The following is a 25,865-nucleotide window of genomic DNA, read 5'->3' on the forward strand; positions in this document are numbered from 1 at the left end:
TAAATGAGCAGGTAAGTTATAAAAGTCTTTTAAGTGGCCAGTGTGTGTGTGTGTGTGTGTGTGTGTGTGTGTAGCCAAATTATCAGTAAGAAAGATATAAAGTTTTAAAAAGCTGTGATAAAATTTTGTCTAATACTCAAAAATTAATTACCAAAAGCTCCAAACTTGGAGGATTTATGATTAAATGGGTGCTGTACTGCTGATCGGTATCTCAATCCGTCTAATAATCTGGTGACAATTTGGCAACAGAAAAGGTTTTTAAAGATATTCCGTCCCCTTAACTTAGCATTTCCTTTTGTTTCCTTGAGATTAAACTCTACTATTAGAGCTGTGAAGGCATATACAGCGCAGTTGGTACTAACATTACTTAAGTCCCATTATATTAAAAGTCTGGGGGCATTTGGGTGACTTGGTCATTAAGCATCTGACTCTGGATTTCGGCTCCAGTCATGTCACACAGTTCCTGACATCGAGCCTGGTGTGAGGCTCTGCACTGATGGTGTGGAGCATGCTTGGAATTCTTGCTCTCCTTCTCTCTGCTCCTTCCCTGCTTGTGCATGTGCTGTTTCTCTCAAAATAGACCTTTTTTTTTTTTTTTTTTTTTTTAAAGTATAACATCAAGGGCCGTATCAGTGAATGATTACTAAGAAACCATGACCAAAATCCTATTTCAGAAGAGTATTGACAGTGGGATATGTTAACAGTAACACTATTAACATTATCTTTGGATAGTGTCCTAATTTTGCTGTGAACAACCTCCTGATTCCGTGATGATGGTCTACTTAGGCTGTGGGACATAAACACAATGGTGATTCTCTTTCTAAAGGAATGAAACAGTTATAAGGAACATTTGAAAAGCCTAAGGAACACGTGGAGAGCCACCCCTGGAAAATGCCATGGGCTCACAATAAATTACTGTTTTCCCAGCTTAAATGTTTGGTTTGACTCTGAAAAACCTGTTCATTAGGATAGTCTTAAAACACAGAAAACACTGCTCCGGGAATCCCTTTTTCTTCCAACCATCAATGTACCCATGCTCTACTTTATGAAAATGTGATTTATAAATGTTTACAATGTGAAGTATAACCTAATTGTAAATGTAGAAGGAGAATTAGAGATGAACTAGTTTCCTTTTCTCATTTAATAAGGAATTAAAGATCTAGGGACATTAGGTGACATGCTTGGTTACTATCCTTAATATATAATAAACTTCTATAAACCTCGAGAAAAACAGAAAATCCACAATGAGCAAGTGGACCATAAATATGAAGTGAGTTACGGATGAAGAAATACAAGTGGCCAAGAAGCATGTAAAAAAAGGTCAACCTGAGCAGTAATGAGAAATGTAAATTAAGCAAAATGAAGAATTACATAGGTTTTTTTTTTTTTTTTAAACAAATGACCCCATCCCCAAACATGCAAACAATCTGAAGATCATACAGTGGAACATTGGAGCAATAACTGAGAGCTGTCCTATCCTTGCTAACATCCCTCCCCTCATGCCTGGGATACACTCGAGTAATAGTCTGAGAAAGAAAAAGAAAAGGGCAAACATCACAAGGATGTTTCTTTTTGACCAAGGCCAAAAGCCTCTAACTTTGGTATTTGAACTTTTAGGTATTCATTCACATTTTGGAACAAACTTTGCTGTGAATCATGGCTTTATGCAAAATAGAGCTCATTATAATGCCATAAATGTTAGCGGAATTCTCAGATTACTTAGGAAGCAGTGCTTAATGCCAGATTAACAAAATACCATATTAAGGCACTTTCTGACTATCTCCATTAAGAGTCAGTATCTTTCAATGAGTGATTTCATATAGTCCTAATTTCAAATTAGGTAAAGCAACCAGAAAATTTTGGCAAGACTGGACTCCACTGTAGCTGATATTAAATAACCCTAGAAAATAAACAAATTTCCATGCAAGCTAATGCAAAAATAAATTTACTAAGCATTCTGGCTGAAAGAGATTGCATACCATCAACATGACTCTTATCTGAAAATGGTCTTTTTGCTTTTAGGAAAATAAATTCAATGTTCTTATTCCTTTTCATTTAAAGAATGGTTTTATTTTCAAAGAGATTAATTGATTTCCTGTACTGCATAACAGTAATATTGCCTATTATGTTTTTCAAAGAAGAAAATAATGTATATTTGCCCTTTAAATTATGCTCCTAAAGCAAGCACTTAACTCCGATGACTTACATACAACTTTACTGTGGTCTCCCACAATAAAACTCTTTAGATTTTTTAAAATAAACACATAGCCTGAGACCATAGCAAAAAAGCGAGGGGAAAGGATACTTTTTTATTTCGTCCACAAACAAGAGTCTAAAGCGATAATTCTCTCAGCTGAGTCCATTAACATGCAGTAAACGTGTGTATGGAGTAGATTTCTTTTGCAAATAGTACTGTCAGTTTCTACACTATGAAACAAATGCCAGGAAGCAAAAACTCCCTCCTCCACTGGGAGGCACCTGGGGTTCCAGCTCAGTCTGCAAGAAAAGCATCTTGACTTCAAGATCAGCTGAAAAGCTGGCTCAATCTAGAATTGTCCTGGAGTGAGCCTAGATTCATCGCTCTGTCCTGGAGATGACCTGAGTTGACCTTGGGGGTTTTGCTCAACAATAAGATGGTCTGGACTCTATTGGACTCTAGACCAAGAGTTCACAAACTACAGTCCTTGGGCCAAAGCTGGCCTGCTGCCTGTTTAGTAAATAAAGTTGTGTTGAAACATGTTTATGTATACTCCATGGCTTTTCGTGCTACAATGGCAGAACTGAGTAGTCTGCAATGCCAGAGATATTTACCATCTGGCTCTTTAAAAAAAAAAAAATGCTAGCCCTGCTCTATAGAAACCTGGGATGGATGGCCACTTCTGGACTCTATCTGGAACCAACCTCATAGCAATGGACATCCACTAAATTACCCACTTTTCTACCAAGTTTTGCCATTTTCATGTCTCAAAAGGTTACATGAGACTATCTTTGGAGTATTTTTCTAGTGGGCAAGTTATCATGGAGTATAGAGCCACTCGTGTCACACTTGATCTTGCACTATCCTGTATCAGAGGGGGACACTTTCCCTAGGCTTTGCAGTGTGGCTACCTGTCGCTTGATATCTACGTGTTCACACGTGCCTGTGCCTGCAAAGATTTATACTTCATTCCTTCCAGTTGAAATTCCCACACATAGATAAACACAAAGGAGATCGCTAAGGTTGATGTGTGCCATTTTTCCACTGAATGACCGAGTTTATGACACAGAACAGGTGCAATTTAAGTGGGAAAGAATTTTGCCTGGTTGGAAGTGGAATAAAAATGGAGTGGATATGTTCTGATGACTGTTAGTGAGCAAAAAAAAAAAAAAGGAAAAGGTGAGATGTGGTTCTGAGGCCCTCACTTCTTACTGGTGTGAATCGTTCTGGTCTGTTCAGGCACTCCATCTTTTTGCTGCCCCAGGAGCTCCAGGGTAGGTGGGTATAAAGGGAGGGCAGTGATGCTGAGGGAGGCAATGTTATGGTCATTAGGAGGTCCCCAAACTTACAGAAGGCTGACTGGCAACTTTAAGTCGCTTCAGTTTCTCAGGTCTACTGGGGAATGGCTTCTTGGAGTACTTGTCCTGTGTGTTTAGTTTGTCACTAGGTGAGGTGACATGAATGGACTATCAAAGGTCAAGCTGTACCCATGACTCCCAGAGGTCTAGGAGTATCTGCCCTGCTGTCGTGGTAACCACAAGAACACGTGTGGGCTTGGTGCTAGGCTGGAAGGTAGACAGCAGAGATTATAAACTGGTAGCCCATGGGGTTGATTCCAGTCAGCAGACATATTTTGACTGGCCCGGGAGTCTTTGGTACTCTATTAAGTTAATTGTTAATATTTATGAGTGGCAATACTTCATTTAAAATCTGGATTTCCAACTTCTTTTGAAAAGGTGAAGTCTTTGGGCATTCTGGGCTTCTTCCCTACTGTATGTCAGTGATCACCTAGAGTGGAAGAATGGCTTCTCTTCAGAGAACCTGAGTACTCCAGTTTTGTTTGTTGTTTTCTCTTACACCCGACCTGTTCCCACATTGGTGTCCTCTGCCTGGCCCCTGGGGCCTTTGAGTTTGCAACCCCTGCTCTGTGTGTTGCACAAATAATTCACACTGTTGCAACCTTATGTTCCTTGGGGGTCATTCTGTCTCCTTTGTCCCTTGCTAAGACTTTCTACCTCATTCACCTGATGTGATCTAATCATATTCCATCCCAACTGTACTGCTAACTGGAATAAACAGCCCATTTTGGAGAAGTATGTAGAGCCATTTCTTATATTGACCTGAATGAATATAAAGGGTCAATGTGTCTCATGTGCAAGGGTTATCTTAGGACGGCTAAAACCAAGCCTTTCACTGTGAATTATCATTTCTTCACGATAGGTTTCTGCATCTCATAGTTTCTGAAGACGAACAAAACTCACTGGTAGGGATGTATTCCTAGGATATATCTGCATTTAGTCTTAGTTGATGGTTTGGAAAATAATGTTGTGAAGACTTACGTTGGTCTTCTAGAAACCCTGTATTTCTCTTCAGGTGGAACAAAAATGGAGACATGCAAAGAGAATTTTAAAAAAGAGATACCTGTCATACTGTTGGGAGTCATAGGTTAGTAATCATTCTGGACCTTTTTTTTCACTGACACCTCCTACAAAGAAAAAGACAAGAAAGAATACCCCAGGTTATAACCTGTATCTTCCGTAAGGTTTTTGTTTCAAACAATATCATGTGCATTAATTAGCTTGAGGCAATTTGTTTCTCTCAACTCACACCTAGGGAACTTGAAGCAGCCGTGGACTCTGTGACATGTGTCAATTTACAAGATGTTTCATTCTTAATCTCAGGGTTCCTTCCATAAATATGTATTGAACATATTTTATTCAAGATCACGTCTCTTTTTCCATCTCAAGTTTCAAGAACACTACCAGCACACTGACTTGCTGCTTTTCCCAAGAGTGGCGAAGATGTACTAGCATCTTTAGTCCAGATCTTTGCTTCTCAAAGTGAGAAGCATTAATCTCACATTTGTGCAGTGGCCTCCAATCCCTGCTTCCAGTTCTCCCTGAGACCAAGCTGTGTCCCTCCTGCCCCTTCAAGGGTTTGGTTCCTCAGTCCTTCCTGAGCAAAACTGTCCCTGTGTTTACATAAGCTGGTTCAAGTCCGGTTTCTGTCACTTGCAACCAAGAGTCTGGACTGATAACACTGACATTAAAATATAACATTAATACAAATGTGTGAAAATAGTTTTGTGTCCTTTGTATGATCTCAAAGATGAAACTATAAAATCTCAGTCATGTTCTTGCTATACCATCACTTAAAAATATCTTTATTTTCACAACTATATGGTCAACTAATCTTTGCAAAGCAGGAAAGAATATCCAATGGAAAAAGACAGTCACTTTAACAAGTGTTGGTGTTGGGAAAATTGGACGGCAATATGTATAAGAATGAAACTAGACTGCTTTCTGATACCATACATAAGAATAGATTGAGAATGGTTGAGAGACCTAAATGTGAGACCAGAAACCATCAAAATCCTAGAGGAGAATACAGGCAGCAACTTGTTTGACTTCAGCCATAGCAACTTCTTACTAGATGCATTGCAGAACGCAAGAGAAACAAAAGCAAACATGAACTGTTAGGATTTCATCAAGATCAAAAGCTTCTGCACAGCGGAGGAAACAATCAACAAAACTAAAAGGCAACTCATGGAATGGGAGAAGATATTTGCAAGTGACATATCTGATAAAGGGTATCCAAAATCTATATAGAATGTATCAAACTCAGCACCCAAAAAGAATGAAGTCTTGCCATTTGCACCGATGTGGATGGAGGTAGAATGAATTATGCTAAGCAAAATAAATCAATCAGAGAAAGACAAATACCATGATTTCACCTCCTATGTGGAATTTAAGAAACAAAACAGATAAACACATGGGAGGGGAAAACAGAAATAAACCACAAGAGACTCTTAATGATAGAAAACAAACTGAGGGTTGATGGAGGGGAAGTGGGTGTGGGGATGGGCTAGATGGGTGATGGGTACTAAGGAGGGCACTTGTGATGAACACTGAATTCTCCTGAAACCAATATTGCACTGTATGTTAACTAAATAAAATTTAAATTAAAAAAAATCTTTGTTTTCAAAATTCTAATTGAATAGGCATACGAACTACAGAAAGGTGTATTGTGTGTGAAGTAGAAAGTATCTATGAACCAGAAAAAAATCTTATTAAGGCTTTGTAAATATTGTCAGCACAAAAGTTAGTACTCATTTTCATACTTAGTACTGTTTTCTTTTAGTATTACCATTACTATACGATTGCCATTACTATAGCGTGAATAGTATGCTAGAGTTACTATAGTACTTCGGCATATGGTGATTAGTGCTATTTTCCTTCAGTGACCTCTAGAGTCTTACAATGTAATTGCAGGAAAGTCTAAGAACCCTCTAGAGTAGAGGGTGTCCGGGGCCTCCTTTCCTGGCAGTCCTATGCTATAGCGTGGGGTCAGTGGAGTGCCCTGTACTTGAGTGGACACACAGAAGGTCTCCGAGAGCCTGGGGCTCACCAGCTGGTCATGGGGTCAAAGGAAAAAACGAAGTCCAAAGAACTTAAGAATAAAGAGGGGCGCCTGGGTGGCGCAGTCGGTTAAGCGTCCGACTTCAGCCAGGTCACGATCTCGCGGTCCGTGAGTTCGAGCCCCGCGTCAGGCTATGGGCTGATGGCTCGGAGCCTGGAGCCTGTTTCCGATTCTGTGTCTCCCTCTCTCTCTGCCCCTCCCCCGTTCATGCTCTGTCTCTCTCTGTCCCAAAAATAAATAAAAACGTTGAAAAAAAAAAATTAAAAAAAAAAAAAAAAAAAAAAGAATAAAGAAAGCTGCGGGTTTTTTTGTTTGTTTTGTTTTTTTGTTGTTGTCAGGAAGGAAAACAAACTTGGTGAGGAGTGTTATGAGCAGGTGAGTGAGGAGGAAGGTCAGGTGGTGCTGTGTGGGAGAAGGCGTAGCTAATGAAGGACTGGCAAGCTGCTCTCTGTCCAGGAGGGGCTGAGTCACAGTCTGTATCATTCATTAAACAAGTCCCACCACTCACAGGGGAGGGAAGAGTCTTCAGTTAGACTGTGAGGGTTTGTGTCCTGAGGGTCTCAAAGTTGAAGGTCCTTTCACACCAACAGAGGGGAGAATGACATTCAGTTTAGACACACCTAGGCGAGTGCTACTTGAATGAAGAACATTCCTTTTACGTGAATCATTCATTTGTTCGGTTGGTCAGTCCAGAAGCCTTGATTGAGGGCCTACTCTGCTCAGGCAGTCCCCCAGGCTTTGCCCAAAGACAACACCTTGGCCTCTCCATAAGGGGTTTCTTATCCAACAGGGAGAGAATAATGCAAAAGTGGATGCGGGTTTCCCCTTAAGTGTCTCTTCAGAGCTGACTGGGACACAAAGGAAGCAGAGGTCACTTCTACCTGGGGCTATCTGGAAGGCTTAATGGAGGGGACTCTGGACCTAAAGGGTCTTGTTTTTAAGAGGTCTCACCTTAGGTCATGATTTAATGCTTTGTTTTCATGCTTGTGCTTGAGACACAGGGACTACTTTGGGTAACTCTTTTAAATTACGCAGGTTTAAGTGGGGGAGTGTTACTATCCAGCTTGGGTTTTTCTTAAATATTTATTTTTGAGAGAGAGAAAGCACACCCGCATGGGACCTATACCTTAGATTTCCTTAGATTGTGCTGATGGCACAGAGCCTGATGTGGAGCTCAAACCCATGAACCGTGAGATCATGACTTGAGCCAAAACCAAGAGTCAGCTGCTTAACTGACTGAGCCACCCAGGCACCCCTAGCCAACTTGAGTTTTTAAAGCTTCACAGCTACTGAGTCAAAGCAGACCACTCAGAGGGCTATGGCAGATGGAGGGGAGAGATGAAGGTGGCCAGAACTAGGGGGGGTGGCAGCAGAGGATGAGGGACTCAAGTGACATTAAGGAAGCAGAAATAATAAGACACTGTGATGAATGTGATATGAGCAAACATTAGGGATACAAATAGGTTAAGACTAGAAGGCTCTTGGCTTTCAAGGGCTTTACAATCCATTTAACAAGCTGGCTGGGAAGGTGGAGCCCACTGGCCAGGAGCAGCTAAATATATAAGTCAGATGTGTGGTGTGCCAAGAGGCAGTGTGGAAAATCACTCAGGGCCGTGCCTTTTTCTGCCCACTTATTCTCAGTCCAATGCCATGTCCCTTAGGGAAAACCTATTCCCCATGGAAGAATGGAAAAGTGGGCATTCACCTCCAAAGCACTGAAAAATACATTTATATTTAAAAAAAAATAGAAATGATGGAGAAATTTATTGAGTTCTCAGAAACTGGGAAGTAAAAGGAATTTTGACAAACATGTAGGAAGTAGGTCTAGGGACTCTGGGAGATATTGGGCTCTATGCAACCCACCGCGAACTCAAAGACCATCTTGGGTGTGTGGATGAAAGCATAGCCTATAGGACAAGCCAGGCCATGTTTGGACTGCTACATTTTAAGAGAAAGACTCATGTAGAATGTCCAGGTTGATGGAAACCACGTCTTAAGGAACTGTTGAAGGGAACCTAGAAAAGGGAGCAGTCACATGAAGGTTAGATAAAGGTCTTCGAACATCTGAGGAGCTGTCATGTGGAGTTAAGCGTGTCAGTGGACAGGATGGCTGGAGAGATGCTGTGGGTGACCTTAGGTGGAAGAAGATGCACATTTCCAAGCAGTGCACCTTCTCCAGACCTTGGGCTGCATTTTGTTCTCAGGATAGATTAAGCCTCTCCTGAGAAGACCAGCGTCTTTATCCTGCAAGAAAGCAGGTGCCAGGTGTGTGATATGGTTCTGGGGACATGTTAAAGCCCTGCTCCATGCTTCCCCTTAAAATTCTTCTCTAACGCTTTATGCCTTTACCTCAGTGGATCTCAACTGTTTTGGGGCGGGGGGGCGGTCCAGTCTCCTCAAAGAATATAATGGAAGTTACAGGCCTCTCCCCTTGAAAGATGGGTAGAAGGGGATTCACAGACACCCTCCCACCCCCGCGCACACACACACACTAAATCTGTGGGTGCCATATTAAGCTTTGGCTGCAGGTTCTGATCACTGTCAAAATGCAAAAGCTGATGGAAAAAAACACAAATTGATATAGATACAATCTATTGAAAAAAATGAAAAAGGGATGTGCAAGCTATTTTTGGTCAGTGGCAAAAAAGAACAGGACCTACAAGCAGTAGATCCCTCTGTGGGTAGAAGGAAGGTAAGTTTTGGAGAAGCAAGGCTGGAGGCTAAAGAAGAATCCTCCAATGCAAGGTCTGGGGCCACTCTGGTTAAGCCATCAGCCACCATTGCAACTCTGGATCATTTGAGATGAATTATGCATGTTGTCTGCCCCTAGGGGGCTTAGGTGATGAACAACTTGTACCTTCTGGGCAGAAGAATTGACTGGAGGGATAAGAGATCTCTTTTGAGGCACTGAGGAGAGTGTGATTAATTTTATCTGTATGAGGAGGACCCACGGTGATATTTGAGCTTGACTTTGAAAAATGAGGATATTTTCCAGTTGGAGAATAAAAACAGTATGGCTCATGAACAACAAAAGAACAAAAGGTATATATAGCATCTTGTGACAGGGTACGTGATTTGGGATGGGAGAAGAAAGAACATGGCCAAGAATGAAGCTGCAAATGTAGTTTGGGGCCACATGGTGAAGGGTCTTGAAAGGTTTGCTGTGGACTTCAGACTTTTATCCTACGGGAAATAGGAAGCTAGGGAAGGTCTTTAAGAAGAGGACCCACCCAATTTGAGAGAGATAACTCTGCTGCAGTGTGGAGGACGAATCCTCAGGAGGCTAACCCCTTTGGTGGCACCTCTTTGTGCGGGATCATTGCTATTTTCCTGTCTTAGTGTTCAAGCTAGAGTAGGGTCAGAGAGAACACCCCTACTTCGACCTTGTAAAACTCCAGTGCATTTCCCCAGATCGCACACCTCTTTGTCCTCTTGTGTTTCCTTTCCCCTACTAGAAACTACAACATTGAAGGGACAACTGTAAAAATCGCCCCTTGAAAAATCTTCCCATATGGACCCAGTGAGTCATTGCTTATATAGCCTGTACATAAATTAACATGAAATGCCATATCCCCCTCATGTCTTTACATCAAGGGTACCAGAGTATCCTGCATCCTGATGCATCAGAACTGTAAGATACACAGGGCTTATGTGCTAACACTTGAATAGGTACTTCATGGGCAGCCGGAGGAAGCCATGAGTGCACTGGGGGGTGGGCTGGGGTGGGTTGGGGCTAACCTTCATAAGCAAATCTCTTGATTCAGTTTAAAAGATCAGATGTCCAAGTGTTAGGTTGCCATAGGCTCTTAAGTTGAGGCCATTAACATCAAGAAGGCTCTCAAAGGAGGACAGACCCACCCTCTCACCTGGCATCAAACCGACATAGATAATCTACTCTTCCTAAATAAAAGGGTTTTAGAGGTCATGGCAATAAGAGCGGAGGGCAATGCTTGGGGATGTGCCTTAAAGTTGTGTTTACATAGCAAGAAGCTGTTTTGACTAAGTTTAGTTGGTATTGTGGGGCATCGTGCACTGCTGGAGTTTATGGGATGGAGCTAGGGGTTCTGTCTGCACTTTGGCCTTACCACTACTCTGTCTCTGGCATCTGGAAACACATCCGGGTGAGGGCAAATGGCTGCCCTTGAAAGTGGGCCGCACCTCGTGCAAGGAGGGCAGTGAGGTTGTGGATCTCCATCAGGTGCCTTGTACCCCCCACTTCGAACATCCTCTCTCTCCTGGAGTTTCCCCTTCTGTCTCCTTCCCCTCATGGGCAAGGGCCCATTTCCATCAAAACTTGGACTCTGACATTTGGGAAACATTTTTAAGAACAACTTCAAGACCAGGTATAGAGGAAGGACTCCAGGACCTGGCATCATTCTAGATGGTTCAGAGTCTCAACTCAGTAGGCCATCTCAGATAGGCGCCTCACCTCTCTGAGTCTCATTTGTAAAATGCTGTCACAATTCCTACCCTTCAGGGTTATGATGAGGACCTTGAATGGCTAAAGCTCTAACTTCTGCTTGAGACTTTCAGCAGTAGCCCTGTTTTGCCTTCGGGGAGTGAGACAATACAACCAGGATCTGTGACTGAGCTTGATTTGCTGTGGCTGATTTGTTGTTCTTGGTAAAATAATTAGCCTTTGTTTCCACCCCACCGACCCCTTTTCATTCAAATCCAGTAATCGTCGTGAGGCTCATTTCTGCTCTTCATTTTAACCTGTGTCCTTGCCAAATCCTTGCCCCCCTCTCTTCCTCTTCTACTCTTTCTCCTTCTCTCTCAAAGTCCCCATGCATGGAAAGCATGTGGGCCCTGCCACTTACCCACAGAATGACACAGGGGATGTTCAAAGTCAAGAGTCAATGTTCTCAGTGTGGGGACAAGGTCATCCACCTCACAATGGAATGTGACGCATGGTAATATTCTTCCCTCCTTGTGGCTAGGTTCTGGGGCCACAGCCTGAGTAAAATCCTGTTTCTGCTTTGAGGTCTGGGTTGGCAGTGATAGGAGTGGGGTTCTTGGGGTCAGACTGGGCTTTAAAACAAACAGAAAAGCCCCCTGTGAATCTCAAACCATCTGCTGTATTTACTTTATTGTCCCCCTGAATGGAACTTGGAACAATTTGTAACCACATAATGTAGTGATAGAAAAGTCACCAAGAAGAAACCCGCCAGTAAAAGTTTTATGAGAATCAACCTGACTGCCTGCTATGGTTACAGAGCACTTTCCTCTAAGCTACCTTTCTCTGCAGGCAGACCATCCTCTCCGAACGCTTCTAAGAATGGAAGCTAGTCTCTTAGGAGGAGGCAGACGGGTGGTTTGAGGAAACGTCTGACACAGCAGGAGAAACAACTTCAACAGAGACACTGTTGGCCAAAGCAAGCCGTTAAAACTGCCTCTACTGACACCTGGTGGAGAGTGGGGTCGCTTCCCTGTGCCAAGGAAAATAAAGTACGTGTGCACGCCTGTGTGTGTGTTGAGGGGGCTGGAAACAAACTCCTCACAGCAGGGGGATTAAATAGCTCCAGGGGAATGAGGGTACCATGCAGAACCGCCAGATGCTCGAATATGTAATTGTGGTTAGGTGACTCACTGAGACACATGCATGAAAAACAACAAACGAGAATGTGAAAATAAAACATTAGGACTGAAGCAAACGATATTATTGATTTCTTAAAAGTGATGATGAATAAGACAACAACATCAAACAAGAACCCACTTCCTCTCCCCTCCCCCCGCCCCCCCCCCCATGTTGGATAGCTTTTGACACAGGGAGCATCTACACCCCAGGGGGATGGCATTACACAGACAGAGCTCACGCTCTGTCTCTGGAGTCTGCAGTGAGCTCTCTGCATGTGTTTAACACCCAGGGAAAAAGAACCATCTTCTAGGGCTGCCTGGGTGGCTCAGTCGATTGAGCATCTGTCCGACTCTTTATTTCAGCTCAGGTCGTGATTCCAGGGCGTGGGATCGAGCCCTGTATTGGGCTCAGCGCTGAGCATGGAACCTGCCTAAGATTCTCTCCCTCCCCCCCCCCCCCCCCCCGTCTCTCTCTCTCTCTCAAATAAGAAAGAAGAACCATCTTCCCTAAGGGGGTATTATGAAGATGGATTTGCCTGTAGAATTCTTTGAAGATGAGAACAAAATTCTCCTAACAAATACCATTATAAACTGTTTATTACTTTTTAAAAAACATTTTTAATGTTTGTTTTTGAGAAAGAGTGAGTGTGTGTGGGTTGGGGGGGGGGGGTGGGCAGAGAGAGAGAGGGACACGCAGAATCTGAAGCAGGCTCCAGGCTCCAGGCTCCAAGCTGTCTGCACGGAGCCCGACGTGGGGCTTGATACCTGTGAGATCATGACTTGAGCTGAAGTCCAACGCTTAAGCGACTGAGTCACCCAGGGGCCCCTGTTGACTACTTCTTAAATTGCCAAATGGAGGGGGAGGGGAACTACATTACAAAGTTCCTACAGAAATATACTTCATAAACTTATATTATCTTCATTCTCCCCTTCGTTGGGTTCTTCTTGTTTGATACGACTCCATGAAGGTCTTTTTGGGTAACTTTATTGGTAAAGTCAATGGTTTCTTGTGAGGTGTCATGCACATAGTATAGGACACACACGGCTGGATTTTGTCTTTAACAATCTGTTTTAAAGGGGATTTTCAGGAATGCACAAGAGCGATTATTAGTTCAAATCTGTAAGAACCAATCCATGATGCTCAAGTCATAAAGGAAGGGCTGAGGCACTGAATGAGAAATTCATTTAGGTTTGTATTTCAAAAAAACTACAGAAACCCTAGTTAAGGATTGAATTAAAATGGGCAGATCTAGGTAGGAAGGTAAGAAAGAAAAGCCCCGGAGAGATTCCAAGTAGTTATACTTTTCTTACGTTTTTTATTCCCTGATATTTAAGTTACATGTAGAAGGTACATCTCCTTAAATGTGCTGGCTCAAATGTATGATTCTGACCAGAAAGGGTAGAGTCTGAATACACCTCCTCCTGGAGTCAGTGACTCTAGGCCATAGATTCCAACTTTCTCAGTTCGTGGCACCTTCAGTGTTTTGGTAATTGTTTTCATCATGACCCCAGGTCAAAACATAGAAAGTTTTATTGTATTTATAAGTAATTAGGTCCACCCTAATTAGTACTATTTGCACGGTTGTGGCTGTGTTTCCCTTGAAAATTCAAGATATCCTGTTGTGTAGGACCATAGGTCTGTCCTAGCACTCCCAGGATGCTTTGGTACAGTTTGGGAACCCTGGTGGTAACAGTTTCAGGAATCAGTGAAAAGTTCAAGGCTGTGGTTTATACCATCCCTTTTTACCGCTCACTCTTTATGAGACCATGGCCACGTAATTTGACCTTTCATTTTAATGCTGCTAAGCAGGTCAGTCTGGCTTACTATCGTGGAGTAGAGAAGAAGAGAATGAGACCTAGGGTGAAGCCTTTGCAGGATTTAAGCCAGAGCTGGGAATAAATAAGATCTGACCAACACTAGTGTTTCCTGAGCCCCTGTCATAGGGGAGGTTATGATGAGGGGAGGTCACTCTAAAAAGTGAAAGAACACAGCCCTTGTATCATTTAAGAAGGGCAATGAAATAAGTCACATTTTCACTGGGAATTAGAGGGATGCCAAAGGTAGCTGAGAAGCTGGCCAGGTCCTAAGTCCTTAGGTGAAAATCTGACAGATGGGCATGAAATGTTAAACATGTTGGAACAGTTGTCTGCGTATCTCAATAGATCTATAGATGGCAGGCTGCCTGCTTTTCCATCCTGTTCTGTTTCTGAGTTACACGTGTCGGTGAAGCTACATACGAACGAAACTAGTGGTTCTCAGACTTTGGGGAGCACCTGGAGGGCTTCTCAAAATGGATCGCTGGGCTCCACCCCCAAAATTTCTGACTTAGCCAGTCTTGGGTGTGGGTCTGAGGGTCTGCATTTCTAACAAGTTCCCAGGTGATCTGACTATACTATCCAGGGATCGCACGTTGGGTGCCCCCAGCCTACACCGTTTGGGAACATGTGAGAGAAATCGAGGTGCTACCTTGGGAGGCTGCACGGACAGTGGGCAGGCAACCCCACTTCTCCATTCCTGACCGCGCAGTCAGCCTTGTCTAGAGCACTACCAGTGACAGGTGCTTACCAAGGCACCCAGCTCTGAGGGTAGAGAGTTACTGTCTGTGGAGGCTACTTGTGTCGTAAGTGGGCGCCCTTGAATCAGAGACACTCAAGGCTTGTAGTAATAAAGTGGCGACAAGACCTGGTATATGAAGGAGCTTTCCAAAGAGGTTGGCTTTGTCCTCTTGCTTACGTTAAGGACAGGAAGTATGCACAGGCTTGGAGGCTGCAGGGGAAGTGGTTCTTAATCTCAAGAAGGGGATTCACCGCAGAGTCGGCTGAGAAGCCTTGCTCGCCGTCTCCGTGGCTGGGCCCAGGCGTGTGTACCTAGACGAGGCTTCCCGGTTGATTCTGCTGAGAATTTCTGCTCAGGAAAGAGGGGCTTGAGTATGAGCACAGCCGTGGTGGGAGCCCACCCTACTGTCACCCTCTTACTCCTGTAGCCATTTGCCTGCTGCTGTGAACTCACATGCATGCTCGTTGATTAGGAGTCACAGACGCACCCCTGCTGCAGTATGTCCTGTTTGACTTCACAGGCCCGCAGGGAACTCTCTACCCGTGCCTCTTACCTCCCTTCCCAGTGGTGGCAACATCACGGCCGGTGTGGTTTATCCAAAGCACCCCGCTAATCAAAACCCATCAGCTACGTACTAGAGGACACATTCAACGAGTGGGAACAAATTGACTGCACCTTACGGGTGGGGCTTCTGCACTCAACCCACACTCCCCCTCTTCTCTCGGCCCATGTGCTTGTTTCCTTAGGTTCTCAAAGTGTGGCTCCCAGATCGGCAGCCTCAGCATCACCTGGGAACTCATGAGACTGTAGATGCTCAGGCTTTACCCCAGACTTCCTGAATCTGAAACTCTGAGGGTGGGGCCAGCAGTCTTGTTTTAACAGGTCCTGCAGGTGATGAATCTGGTGCATGCAGGGGTTTAAGAATCACTCCCTGCTTTACAGAATCTCTGTACCTCCCTCCCCACGACCCCAGATTAGAAGTTAAGAGGGAGAGCCCACTCTCCTTCCTCTCCCTACCAGCTGACCCAGGGATCGGCACATAGCACACCCTCCAGAAGCATTTGTTAGCTACTGAAGCTAGGGCAGCTCACTTCCTGATCATAAGAGTGAATAAACACTCCCTTGGCGTGCCACCCCCGAGAGGAAGCCAACGCTGCATCTAAATCATCTCGTGTTTCTTATGGGCTGTATTTTCCATATTTATAAATCAACTTTCCCTAAATTCTCTCCCAAGATTTTTACATTCCTTTCAGCTCAGGAAGCCAAAAACAAGATGCCATGTTTTAGCCAGTCAGTTTCCTGCTGGGGAGGGGGGGGGGGGGGAAGGGCATGTCTGCATGATTGTTAAATTCCATACTCCCAGCATTGTGATTATTTTCTGAACAATAGAATGGGATTGCTGATTCATGCTCAGCTCACGGCTCCAGGCATCTTTTTTTCCTGCTGTACTTGTGCCGATGCAACACAATAATGTTCTATTCATCCCTCTGAATTAGAAATGCCAACAGCTCAGATATGCAACCGAGGAGGAGTCCTCCCTCTGCTTATTTAAAGGCTTCCCACAAATAACACATTTTGAAAGATTATATGCCATTCACTTTGAGCAATTTGGCTTGGGCAAGGATGGTTAGACCTTATCTTTTTATCAGCTGCCCCTTGCACAATGCCTGGAACACTGTAATGGTAATTCTCAAAATATGCTTGTGGAGTGAATCACATACTCACTTCCTGAGGTTCGAGCACTATCCTTCTATTCTGCCCTGATAGGTGACAGTAAGCCCTCTGTCAAGTGCAGGGAGAAAGCCCAGGTCTCACATTCACGCTCGTGTTTGGATCCAGTCGAAGAATGGGACTGATGGGTCCAGGTGGGCTTCCTGCAGCCTCATCCTGGTCTGCACGCTGTCTTGCTGTTCCAGTTCTGGCCCTCCTGTCGCAGTGAGCTCTCTGGTCCCCTCTCAGCACAGCTTTGCCAGTAGTGGCCAGGGCCAGTTGAGGGTTTTTGTTTCCCGGCTGCGAAGTTGAACCCGTGAGACTGCTTAGCACTCCTAAAACCCTAATGGTCAACCTGAGCCGTGTATCGAATCACCTGGGTGGCTTTGCAAAGTCCTGGTGCCCAGGCTGAATCCTAAACCAATTAGTGTTGTGACTCAGGCCTCAGCTTTGTAAAGCTGCCCGGGCGTGGTTCAGATGTGCAGCCAAGGTTGAGAACCACTGCTCTAAAGTGGCCTCTGAAATAGTGTCTGGGAGGCCTCCCTGTTCCGCTCTTGCTTTCTTTGGATTGCCTCTCAACATGGCAGTCAGAGTGGTCCCTTGAGAATATGTCAGCGGGCGAGCTCTGTGCTCAGAACCCCACTGTAGTGCCCATAATCTACCCCATTTGCCTCTCTGTCGTGGTCTCCTACTTCCCTCCCTATCTCGGCTTCATCAACCTCCTTGTTGTTCCTGGAACCTGTTATCCATGCCCCCACCAGAAAGCCTTTGCACTGGGATTGTTCCTCTGCCCGAAATGCCGATCCCCTGGACACCTGCTCAGGTCCCTCCTTCACTCCCACGAAGTCTTGCAAACCTTAACTTCTCAGGATGCCTACCTTGGCCACTCCAGTCCCTGCTGTAATCTTCCCCGTCCCTGTGCACTGCCTTCCCAATCCCCTTGTCCTGCTCCACTCTTGCTTTTCCCACAGTAGGTAGCCTGTCTTACCACGCGGCACAGTTCGCTTCTTTTTTTCTTGTGGGTGCTTATTATTCTGTCTCCCTGTGCTAGGAGGTCAGCTCCTTGAGGCCAGGGGTCTTTGTCTTGTTCACCGATTACCCCAAGTACTCAGACAGCGTGTGGCACACTGCAGGCCCTGGATACGTGTGTAATGAAGAACGATTTTCTCCTCTGTAGGTGGTGGCGGAGACGGGGGCTGAATGAAGGAGGGAAGGCTCAGTGATGCATGAAGAAAATGAATTTTCTCAAAAATGACAGATTTTGAGGGAACACTTATCATTTGATTCTAATTATAAGTCAAGGGAAGGGACTGCCAGGCGATGTCTAGGTTAAAAAAAAATCACACAGATAGAAAGCGGATGAATAGTTATCTAGAGCTGGGCAGTGGGGGTGTGTGGCAGGTGTTGCAGGGATGGGAATGATTGCTAATGGGAACAAGTGATGGGTGATGGAGATGCCCTAAGATGAGATTAGGGTGATCGCTGCACAATTCTGTAAAAATACCAAAATCCACCGAATTGTACACTTTCAGTGGGTGGTGAAGTTTGTTGTGCGAATTATGTCTCAATAAAACTGTCAAAAATGTACACTTAACTGAAGCATCATGCAGTGTCAAATCTAAATCTAAATAGGCCGTTATTATTTCTTATCAGTCACCTGGGGTTTCTCTGGGTTGGAATTTCTCTGGGTTTGGAATCGGAGCTGGGAGAGGCTTCTTTAGCCCTCATTTGCTGCCTGAGAGATCTATTATTAAAGAAACATAACGACATTTTTGATCAAGGTTTAACTCGAGTGGTTTATTGGGGTTAAGTGCCTTTCCCTGAATAACTTCCACACCTATCCAAATTCTGGTCTTTTTTTGGGGACCAGTAGTTTTGGAAAACAAGCAGCCACTTTGTGTGAAACACAGCTTTGTATAGATTTGACACTCTTGAACTTATAATGCCAAGAAAAACTCTAGCCATGGTGACATTTACCATCTACTGATGGCCAGTTGTGCCACACATCACAGAGTTCTATTTTTCTTCAGCTGTGAACTGAGATCCTGCTTGGCTGGCAGTCTTATGAACCTTCCTTCAACTCGCTGACATCCTGGTTATCTAGTAACACGTATGGAACAATGACAGCACGTTACGATTTAAATCGTGGGTACCAACAGCTCATTGAAGACCATTCTCCCTCCCCCAGGGAGCTCAAAAGCACACCTTGTTAGCCTATGAAAGGGGAAACCTTCCTTCTGCTCAGGGTTCTGGCTTTAACCGTTTCACTAGGCAGTCCCTCAGATGGGAGCAACACTGTGACATAGGAAGATTCTTGGGGACTACTGTGTCTCCAGGAAATTCCTAAGCACACAGCCAATATCTCATCAATAGGCAAACTGTTCAAAGGAAGAGACGCTCATAGGTGTTTTCTGCTCATTGATGAAACAGAGGGCTAGAGGGACAGAGAAACTCACCCTGTATCTCCCGGGTGGTGAGAGGAGTTGGGATGCAACCCAGAGCCAGTGTTCTTGATTGCTGAGACATATTGCTTTCCACCCGCCATATGCACATCACTCAGCTGGGTGCCAGCTGATGGGCACAGGGATGACTAAGCCCTTCTTGTTCCCTCTTCTAGCACTGCCCAGTAGGGATGACAGAACATACCAATATTAATTAGAGGATGTTGTATTTGGTACTCTAGCAGAAGTGCAAAGGGCCATGGAAGCGTGTGGGAGAGAGACTAACCAAAAAAACCCAACTCTCCAAAACAAAGATGCTCTGCAAATCATTACACCATCCTTGTGATGGGGGTCATGCCAGTGTTCCTGGTCAATATCCAGCTGTGAACTGAGGGTCCTCCAGAATGTGGGTTGTACAAAGGGTGGGTGATTGGGCTAAAATCATGCTGACCATGCAACCTGGGTGCTTGGACAGAATATCTACATCAGCTTGTTTTAGTATCATTTGTACGTTTGTCCTATAGGAAAAAGCCAGTATGTCTCATGAAGAAATGTTATGAAGGTTAAATGAGTTCATACAAGAAAAGTGCTTAGGACAGTGCCTTACCCATAGTAAATGCTCAATAAATGTGAGTTGTTCTTGTTCTGCCTTGTTAATTATAGACTCTAGAGAACTGAGTACTCGCTACTAGGGACTTAACTGCATAGGGTCCTGGTTATTTTGTTGCACCATGAGAGAGGAGCTGGCATGTTAAGCTGTGGTCTCTTCCTGAGGTAGCTGAGATGGGCAGCAGGCGGTAAGAGAGTAGAGAGTTCATTAAGTGTCATTGTTGTCTGTTGAGAACTTGATTTACTCCATGTAGGGTCATAGTTTATAAAAAGGGCATGGTATTAGACATAGTATGTGTCAGGGCACAACAATTATTTTACGAAGTAGTTGATAATAGGGGTGCCTGGGTGGCTCAGTCGGTTAGGCATCCGACTTGATTTCGGCTCAGGTCTCGATCTTAGTTTGTGAGTTCGAGCCCCACATCGGGCTCTGTGCTGACAGTGCGGAGCAAGCTTGGGATTCTGTCTCCTTCTCTCTCTACCCCTCTCCCACTTGCTTTCTGTCTCTCTCTCAAAATAAAAAATTAAAATCAAAAAATCAAAACAAAACAAAGTAGTTGATAACATAGGAAAGCATGGGATTTCCATTCTCTAGCCTGATACTGTAAAAGATTTGATGAGAGGGTAACCTACTTCTGTGGAGACAGCAGCATTTGCAAAACAGACTCTTTTAAGCAGTGTTGAAATGACTAATGAGTACCATTTGGGTCTTCTCTGTTGGGACTTCAACTAATGCTTTGTCTGTGACAGAACATTTAAATCAATATTTTTCGCCGCATCTACTGTCCCTCAAAAACACAATTTGGTCTAAAAATAATAGTTCTAACGGGTGTGATTGTACCATCTCTAGAATGATGAAAAATCATGATTTATTGTAAACAAGACCCACTTGCCTATCCATTTTCTCATATGAAAATGAAAGACCATGGGCCTTGGTCATCAACTTGTATTGTTGATTTTATCTGCCATAGATGGAAATGAATTACATAATTTTTCAGGAGAAATAAATTCAAGTGATTTGAAAACAAAGATTTCAAAAAAAAAAAAAAAAGCCAGTTTCTAAAACACCAGATAAATAATGAGATCCCGCATGAAATGCAGGAATGTGTACCAAAAAGTTATCAGGAGCTCTTCTTAGCTTCGATGCAAAGGCCAGCTAGACCAAACGTGAGCCTGGGCTTTATAGTGAAGTTGACAACAAATATAGTTTCTATTTGTGTTCAATGAAATTGGGTAGAGAAAACATATATTCACGTTAACATGTTAATATGTGAATCACCATAAACCTGCACATGTGTGTATGCTTCCCTAAAAAGTAAGGGTAATAATAAAGGCAGTAACAGTGAAAGTGTGTAACATTTATTGAGTGCTTACTACGTGCTTGCCATTCTGTGAAGTGTCCCATATATATCCTATATATACCGCCTCCTTTATTGTTCTCAACAATTTACGATATAGGTGGTCCCATTCCTATTCTACAGTCAGGGGATCTAAAGAGATGTGACTCCTTTGCCCAAAGTCATAAAGGTTTTTAAATGGGAGAGCCCGGAATTGGACTCAGGTCTTGTAGATCCAGACTTTATGCTATAAACCGTTACAGTTGTCTGCCCTTTGCAAGAATAATAACGTTTACATGTATTCATAGCTCCTTTTTACCATTGGTTATGTGATCTGGTGTTCACAGCCCTCATTTTCTTATATCTTTTACAAACGAGGATGCTGAGGCTCCGATGTTAAATGTCTAAAGGTAAATACCGGCTTATGGGGAAGTCAGGACTCAAAGTTATGCCCCCTGACCCCTAAGCCAAGTTCATTTTTGAAGAATTTGAGCTGAAATCTTTTCTAAATGGGAGGTCCTGACAACAAATTGTCACTAGGGCTACCTATGAAGTCAAAAGCTAAGTAACCATTGCACCCGTGGGGTATTTTTTAAAAACATAAAATTTCTAGCTCCGAATATTAGGTAGCTCAAATTGTAATATATAGAACACAGGGTTGGGACGGGTTGACACAAATGATTTGAAAAGTTCCCTCGTGATGAGTCTGAATCTCTCTCACATGCCCAGCACAGCATCAGTGAGATACATTTTACCAGAGTGGCAGGCAGACGTTTCTTGGTAGATGTGAGACGTTTTCTGAGTTCAGTGAAGGTTACGTGGTTGTTCAGACAATTAGAAGTTCTATTAATAATCGCTGCTCCTTTTGATTGAGGATATTGTTCCTATTATTCTGTGGTTGAGTTCAGGAGAATAAGCCTCGCAAGTACACCAGCCGGGTAAGAGTGTGTATAAATGAACTGCCCTTGAGTCCTGAACCCTCATATGCTACCACACTCAGTCCCATGTTGCAGCTGCCAGAAAAGTTTATAAAGGGGTCGCCAATGAATAGCTCCTTAATAAAGGAAAGGTGCTTTTCATGAAATGCAAAGAGATATCTGGAAATGGGACATCAGCGGTCGTTCAAAGGGAAAGTTTGGCACAGTTCAATGAACAAAGCAGGCTGAGTGCTCCTTGCAAAACCGCAGACTTTCCAACCCAAAAGCTGAGTGCCAGTCGGTTACCAGTTGCCCCTCAGCTCTGAACTCACCCTTCTATCCTCTGCTCTGTGATTCCCAGGCTGGGACTCTTTCTCATGGTCTGACTCTTTCTCATGGTCCCTTGCCAGAGGACGTTCTATTTGATTCTGCCGATAGGAGGCACTAGAGGGAGGGTGGAAGGTGAGAGGAGAGAAGGCACTTCCTTCTTTTTCATGCCCCTCCATGCCCGGGAGCATGTGCCAGCAGTGGCCATTGGCTGGACCCTCCTATGTCTTTTAGCGTTTCCAGAAGCAGTGTCTTTGTATTCCACAGAGGTTCTCGAAACAGCTGGTTGGAGCCCTTTCTTAGCACTCTGAGTGCCAGCTCCACAGGACTGCTCCTCTGAGTGGGATCCTAGTAACCCTGTATCTAGGGGGACAACTGCTTTTCGCAGCTGGGTTACTTCAGTGTTCTTTTCTTGCTCTTGTGGTGCTCCCGTGCCAGTGCAATAACCAGTTCCTTGTACCAGATCCTTCTGTTTGAATTACCTAGTGTGGTTTTGTTTTCCTGCCTGTACCCTGACAGTTGCATGTCGACGGCATCCTTGCAGCATGCCCATGCCGGCAGTATGTGCAGTGCCCCCACAACAATGTAGTTCTGGAACCGGCAGCGTTGACTGAACTCAACCCTGCTCCCGCTGAGGGTGAGAAATTATTATTTCCAGCCAAGAACTGAGCATGTGTGAGAAATTATAACCACCCCCCCCCCTCCCCAGCTGAAGGGTAGTTAGAGTGGAAGACTTCAAAGGATTAAATGTCTTAAACTTTTTTTCTTAAGCATAAGAATAATACCTCTTCACGTGGAAATGTTTGCAAACACAAAGTATAAAGAAGAAAAAAAAAAATGAAAACCTGTCCTAGCGTTAACCACTGATATTTTGACATGTTCTTTCTGGTCTTCCCCCATGCTGCTACATATTTTAAAAGAACTGTTATTTTTAACTAACACTTGGTCTCTAGTATTTTCACATGACAACATGAGGAGCTCAACTCTCAGGGGAATGTGACTTTGCTTCATCACAAGGACAACTTGTCTTTTCTGCTTTGGGACTGGGTCTCTCCGGCAGAGGCTGTTTACCTCTGACCCAGAAACTAGACAATGGCCAGGGCCACAGGCTCCCGACTCCGGTGTGTCTGTTTTGCCTTCTCAGTCAGGATCATAAAGTAAATAAGAAATCTGTACACATTCAGGAGGAATGCTTGTATATTATGAGCTGGCTCCTGGGGTGAGTCAGTGAGCAGTTTTGAAGGAATATGGAACACAACAGTCTCTTCTATAAGGAGCGGCATGTTTGGACAGACAGGCAGGACAAATGCTGGTACTAATTATCCTGGTCTGTAATTTAGTATTTTGGTACTTCTGTATCCATGCATGCATCCATCCATGCTTCCATCCACAACTACTTCCCAAGTGTTCACCAAGGACAAGGGCAGAGCGCTGTACTAGCTGCTGGATATATACGCATGACACAATCGCTGCCCTTTCTCATAAATTCATAGCAAGAAGAATCAAACTCCAGGAAGAAGGGATTAAAATACCAAGCACATATATCCTCATGCCACGTTTCCTAATTAATAAAGCGTCTTATTACATGCATTTGTCTGTGGCTTACTCACAAGTACACCTGTCACCAACTCCCTACCCTTGAAAAGTCTTTGGTTTGGAGATTTGCTTTGATAACCTGGGGATGGTATTAACCACTTGTTGGTCCAATGTTTCAGTGTCCATCTGCCTTCAAATTATTTGGTAGAAAATCTAACCATCAAGAATCTTTAGGCTTTACATAATAGCACTGAAAGTCATGAAGTTAAAAACTGCATAAAGTTTTTATAATTATAAAAAAGTGACCATTGTTAGGTGATGAATCTTCTCCAAAGTCGAAATAAGTAGAAATACTAGAGACAGAATAATGTTTCCATTATTGTTTTTTGTCCATTGTCTATTGTATTATTGTCCATTAATGTTTCCATTAATGTTCCATTAATGTTTCTAAGTTGCAATCAACTTAGAAATGCAAAAAAGAGGGGCGCCAGGGTGGCTCAGTTGGTTGAGCATCTTATTCTTGATTTTGGCTCAGGTCATGATCCCAGCGTTGTGGGATTGAGCCGCACGTCAGGCTCCATGCTGGGTGTGGAGCCTGCTTAAGATTCATATTCTCTCTCTCTCTCTCTCTCTCTCTCTCTCTCTGCCCCTGTCCTCTGTTCATGCTCTCCCTCTCCCTAAAAGGAAAACAATTTTTTAAAAAAGAAATCTAAAAAAGAAAAACAGACCTATACAAAAAGAAAAACTGCAAATGATTGAAAACCAAGAAAGTCCTCCCCTAAATAATTCAAGAGGATATAATCATTGCAAATATATATGCACCCCACATCAGAATGCCTAAATATATAAAGCAAGTTTAACAGAATTGAAGAAATTAACAGTAACATGGTAATAGGGGAATTTACTACTCCACTTTCATCAATGAATAGATCACCCAGACAAGAAATCAAGAAAGAAAATTTCTCAACTATGTGGAAGTTAAACAATATGTTCCTGAACAACCAATCGGTCAAAGAAGAAACCAAAAGGGAAATAAAAAAGTACACTGAGATAAGCAGAAATGGAAATACACATATCAAAAACTTATAGCCTGTAGCAAAAGCAGTTCTGAGATAGAAGTTTAGAGTGATAAATGCCTACATTAAGAACAAGGAAATCTCAATAAAAAACCTAACTTTATGCCTCAAGGAAAAAGAAAAAGAAAAAACTAAGTTCAAAGTTAGCATGAAAGAAAGAAATAGTAAAGAGCAGAAGTAAATGAAGTAGAGAATAAAAAGACAATAGAAAAATCAACAAAACTAAGAACTGATTTTTAGACGAGATAAACAAAATTGGCAGAACTTTAAGTAGATTAAACAGACAGAGGACTCAAAGTTATAAATGAAAAAAGAGACATTGTACCTAATATCACAGAAAGACAAAGGATAACAAGAGACTACTATAAACAATTATATACCAATGAATTGGGTAGCTTAGAAGAAACTAATACTTTTTTAGATACTTACAACCTACCAAGACTAGATCATAAAGGAACAGAAAATCTGAACAGATCAATAATGAGTAAGGGGATTGAAGCAGTGCTTAAAAACCTCCCAATAAAGAAAAGCCCAGGACCAGAGAGCTTCACTGGTGAATTATACCAAATATTTCAAGAATTAATATTAATTCTTTGAAAATTGTCCCAAGAATTGAAGGGGAGGGGATACTCCAAAATTCATTTTATGAGGCCATTACCCTGATACCAAAGCCAGACAAGGACACCACAAGAAAAGAAAATTGCAGGCCTATATCCCCAATGAACATGAATGCAAAAATTCTCGACAAACTACTAGCAAGTTGAATTCAACAGCACATTAAAAATATCATATGCTATGACCAAATGGGATTTATCCCTGAGATGTATGGATGGCTTGAAACGTGCAAGTCAATAAATGTGATATATCACATTAAGGGAATGAAACAAAATCATATGATCATCTCAATTCAGTCAGAAAAAGCATGTGGCAAATTTCAATATTTTTTTATAATTAAAAACGCTCAACAACTTAGTAAAAAAGGAATGTATCTCAACATAATGCCATGTATGATTAGCTCATAGCTAAAATCATAGTCAACAGTCAATGGTGAAAAGCTGAAAGCTTTTCCTCTAAGATCAGAAACAAGACAATGGTATCCATTCTCACCACTTCTATTTAATACAGTACTGAAAATCCTAGTCAGAGCCATTATGCAAGAAAA

At 43.1% G+C, this 25,865-nt stretch overlaps 1 protein-coding gene across 18 annotated transcripts in view; it reads right to left on the reverse strand.

The window, feature by feature from the left end:
• Nucleotides 1-25,865, reverse strand: part of THRB (thyroid hormone receptor beta) — a 384,269-nt gene that overhangs the window by 104,737 nt on the left and 253,667 nt on the right. For 15 of the 18 annotated variants that reach the window (XM_060638542.3, XM_078432406.2, XM_060638544.3 and 12 more), the window contains one exon: nucleotides 4,619-4,682. The exons of 2 other annotated variants lie outside the window; for them this stretch is intronic. In XM_060638542.3, coding sequence (XP_060494525.1) covers nucleotides 4,619-4,640 — 22 coding nt within the window. In that variant the 5' untranslated portion in view covers nucleotides 4,641-4,682. Of the gene's footprint in view, nucleotides 1-4,618; nucleotides 4,683-11,436; nucleotides 11,468-25,865 lie in introns of those variants that run through there. One more of the 18 variants, XM_060638547.3, reaches the window with a different exon arrangement.

Source organism: Panthera onca, chromosome C2 (assembly GCF_046562875.1).
Source record: "Panthera onca isolate mPanOnc1 chromosome C2, mPanOnc1 haplotype 2, whole genome shotgun sequence".
Classification (NCBI taxonomy): Eukaryota; Metazoa; Chordata; class Mammalia; order Carnivora; family Felidae; genus Panthera; species Panthera onca.